This window comes from Dipodomys ordii, unplaced genomic scaffold, assembly GCF_000151885.1.
Source record: "Dipodomys ordii isolate 6190 unplaced genomic scaffold, Dord_2.0 Scaffold337, whole genome shotgun sequence".
NCBI lineage: Eukaryota > Metazoa > Chordata > Mammalia > Rodentia > Heteromyidae > Dipodomys > Dipodomys ordii.
Window position 1 is genome coordinate 35185 of NW_012267553.1, and position 4057 is coordinate 39241.

The following is a 4057-nucleotide window of genomic DNA, read 5'->3' on the forward strand; positions in this document are numbered from 1 at the left end:
CACATCCCTTGCTGTGTGGAAGAAAGCCTTCCACCCCGGAGCGTCGGCCTGGCTACCATGCCCCACAGATGCTGTCACCAGCGGGCGACTCCCAAGCGGAGTCGCCCAACAGTCGCGGTTACCCTCCGGTCACTGGGACCGGCTTAGCATCATGTCTGTCCCTGGAGCCACACCAGCAGAGGTGCCTGTCCTTAGTCCAGCTTTCAAAAAGCATCAGAAAACCCAAGGAGGCTCTCAGAGCCCAGAGACGCTCCAGCCCCTGGCTGTCCCTGCCCAGCCTGCCTGGGTCCCTCTGGGGACACGTCCCGAGGACCGCTCTGTGATGCTCAGCAAACCCCACAGGCAGAAGATGAAGGCCCCAGAGAGGCAGTTCTTACCTGAGGAGACGGTGACTTGGGTCCCCGGACCCCAGATATCTAAGGCGTTATCACAATGGTGGAGTTCCCATCCACATCCTACATAAACCTGGGTGCTTTACTGCCACGGCCCCTGCCACCCACACTCCAACTGGTCTCAGACACCACATCAGAGCTGACAGTTCAGGTTATTATCCTAGATGGCTCTTGCTCCCACTGGCCAGACGCGGCTGGAGCCACCAAAATTTCCAGTCTAGACTCTCAGAAGCCAAACTGCCACTGGCCTGGAAAGTGTGACTTCCAATGAGTAAGTCCCCAGTTCGCCCAGGAGCGTAGCCGTCCCTGAACGGGGGCAGGTCCAGCTGGCCGCAGCCGTCCCAGGCTGGCCCGAGAGGAGGGGGCCACCCCACGGCCAGTGAAGAGAACCGTCCTGGGCTCCCCGGCCCAGCTGGGATCTGCAGGCCCGTTTGTGGGGACCCTCTCACTAGCTCCCTTTCTGAGTCCCCCAAATGATCTGGATCTCAAGTGCAGTTAAACTAAGAAAAAGGCAGGACCCACTAGAGGAAAAGGAGACCAGGGTCCCATCCCAGGCAATCAACCATGGAAGGGCACTTGGTGAGAACAGGGGCCTTCCCGGGTCCTCTGGACAGGAGCCCCGTGAGGACCGGGGACAGCAGGGACCGGGGACCCTGGTGGCCAAGGAGAGCCTGGACCCGTGGTGGGGTCCCGGCGGCAGAATCCACAAGTAGAAGGCATCTGTCTGTGGAGTCTGAGACCCCTCTTCCCGGACCCCAGGCTGCCTTGTCCACACCGACCTGAGATTCAGACACACTCACTTTCCCTCCCTTCCAAATAGTGCAAACTTCTCCAAAGTAAGTAGAGGAGAGGGGCTGAAAGGACTCACCTGAGGAGACGGTGACCAGGGTGCCCTGGCCCCAGTATTCAAAGTAGTCACACTGCCTCAGACCCCTTTAGGGCATCTACAAAAACCTGACTCCCCAGGAGCCCGGCTGGCCTGCCTCCCCTGGTTACCACAGCCCAGGGTGGCCCTCAGTTCCCCCCGTCCTGTCCCTCAGAAAAGCCATCGGCAGGACGCAGAGCCCACAGCCCCAGAGACCACGGTGACCCCGAGACGGCTCTAGGCAAAACAACGGACCCGTGGCATGGTCTTTCCCAGTTCCAGACAGAGGCAGAAAGAAAACCAGCTTACCTGAGGAGACGGTGACCAGGGTGCCCTGGCCCCAGAAATCCAAGTACCAGTAACACAGTATCTACTTTCCTGCTGGCCCTGTTCATAAACTCCCCACCCTTCCTCCCAACACTTCTCAGATGTAGGACTCACCTGAGGAGACGGTGACCAGGGTTCCGGAGCCCCAGTAAGCAAAGTAGTCACACTGCCTCAGACCCCTTTAGGACATCTACAAAAACCTGACTCCCCAGGAGCCTGGCTGGCCTGCCTCCCCTGGTTACCACAGCCCAGGGTGGCCCTCAGCTTTCCCTGTTCTCCAGCCCCACGCCTCAGAAAAGCCATCGGCAGGACGCAGAACCCACAGCCCAGAGACCCCCGTGAGTCCCAGACAGCTCTACACAAAACGGACCCGTGGCACGGTCTTTCCCAGTTCCAGACAGAGGCAGAAAGAAAACCAGCTTACCTGAGGAGACGGTGACCAGGGTGCCCTGGCCCCACTGGTCAAAGTAATCATAGACACAGTGAGCTAGCCCTGTACTTGAGGCCATAGAATACCAAAGCCATGGTCTCCAAGACCCCTTGAGAGTCTGCTCTCTGCTTGAAGATGTGGCCACACCCACCCACAGCCCTGGCAAACTCCACCTGCCTCAGATCCTGACACCTGCCTCAGGGTTCCCAGCAGGCTGTGGGCTACAGGACCCCTGCCTCACCCCTCTGATATTGATTTCAGGGCTCCAGGCCCCGTCCATGCCACTCTTTTCTGGCTGGCCTTCTGTCCCCCAGGAAAGCTCCTCTCACCCTCCAAGATGGACAAAGTCTCTTCTGCCCTGATTTCTTCAGATCTGTCAAGCTCTGCAGGCTTTTGAGCTGGGTTTTTGTAGAACTGTCCATCACTGTGGTTCCAGTTAGCACTGTGGTTCCTTGCTCAGCCAAAACCTCCTGTCAGCCAGAGCTCCTGGCTCCTCCCATCCCAGTTGCCCAGTCGGGAGCCAACCACAGTCCTAGAGAAGATCACTCATGCAGGAAGTTGCCCAGAATCTCTCACTTTTAGGAATTAGAGTGGATATGAGGCAGCTTGCACCCCCTGTCTTTCACTCACCTGGAGTGTCAGCTGGAAAAGGCCTGCCCTGGTGGTGGTGTGGTGCCTCTCCTGGGTGGTGATGACCCAGGCACCAGAGGTGGGCATCCCTGCGGTGAGCCCTGGGGCTCCAGGCACTCTTCCTGCTCAGTGTCCTCCACGATGATGATGGCGGCTGCCTTAGTGCTGGGTCGCCTGCTTCTGGGGATGGCTGTGTCCTTATCTGTCTCTCTGGAGCGTCTAGGCCTTCGGGAGGAGTCTGAGCTCTGCCGTGGATGGGTGCAAGTGGGGGGCTAAGTGGTCAGACCGGCACAGGCTGTCCTCACCTGACCTTGCGTGGTCCTCAGGGAGAGAGAAGGCTCTATGCACTACTTATAAGACCTTGGGCCAGGCTAGGCCCCTTAGTGAAGCAGGAGTGGAATTTTAGGGAGTTGAGGAGGCATAGAGGTCAGGTGTAAGAATGGCCCGGGAACTGACACATGGGCCACTGAGGGAGGAGGCAGGGTACTCCCGGAAGTGCTGCTCAGGGAGGAGGTGGGCGACGACATGCTGAAATGTCTGTGGGAGACGGGAAGTAAATTCCAGGCCATGGGACAGCCTGCAGATCCATTCTAGGGGAACCCTGGAGTCTGATACTGAGACTGCAGGATCACTGGCGTGCTATCCCAAGACTGCAGGATCACTGGAGTCCAATCTGGAGTCTCTGCAGGATCCCTGGCATGTTACCCCGAGACTCTGCAGGATCCCTGGCGTGCGATCCCGAGACTCTGCAGGATCCCTGGCGTGCGATCCCGAGACTCTGCAGGATCCCTGGAGACCTACCCTGAGACTCTGCAGGATCCCTGGCATGTTACCCCGAGACTCTGCAGGATCCCTGGCGTGCTATCCCCAGACTCTGCAGGATCCCTGACCTGTTATCCCGAGACTCTGCAGGATCCCTGGAGACCTACCCTGAGGCTATGTTCTGTAACCTCCACTGTGGTGCAACACTGCTGTCCCACGTTCCCTTTGATTTAGGATCAAACAGAACCCCTTGCAGTCTCTTCCTCCTGTCATCTATTTGGGGCTGTTAAAATTTATCATTTGAGAGGGTAGGACTGCCTTGCCCCTTCAGGAAGTGCTTGCTTCCGCAGTTAGCGCCTCAGTTCCGGACTGGGGCAGGGTGTGCTTTGCCCAGCCCCCATCTGGTCTGCATGCATCCCGGACTGCACACATTCTGGAGCTCCCACACTGCAGACTCTGTCTGCCTTCTGAGGCCTGGTCCTCTCCAAGTGTGGCACATCCTGAAGGTCCACGTGAGGATCTGACATTCAGAGGGTTCTCAGACTAGATACTCGTCCTCCCCATTTCTTCCTGCCACCATGTGTAGAACTGTTAAAGGTCGGAGGTCAGGGCCCCCAGTGCTTCATAATCAGTCCTGATGATGTCCTCACC

At 58.1% G+C, this 4057-nt stretch overlaps 1 gene segment (V, D, J or C); it reads right to left on the minus strand.

The window, feature by feature from the left end:
- LOC106001643 overlaps positions 1-4057 on the minus strand; it is an 86178-nt gene that overhangs the window by 32857 nt on the left and 49264 nt on the right. Inside the window, 1 exon segment of the C gene segment in view lies at positions 1699-1745. Coding sequence covers positions 1699-1745 — 47 coding nt within the window.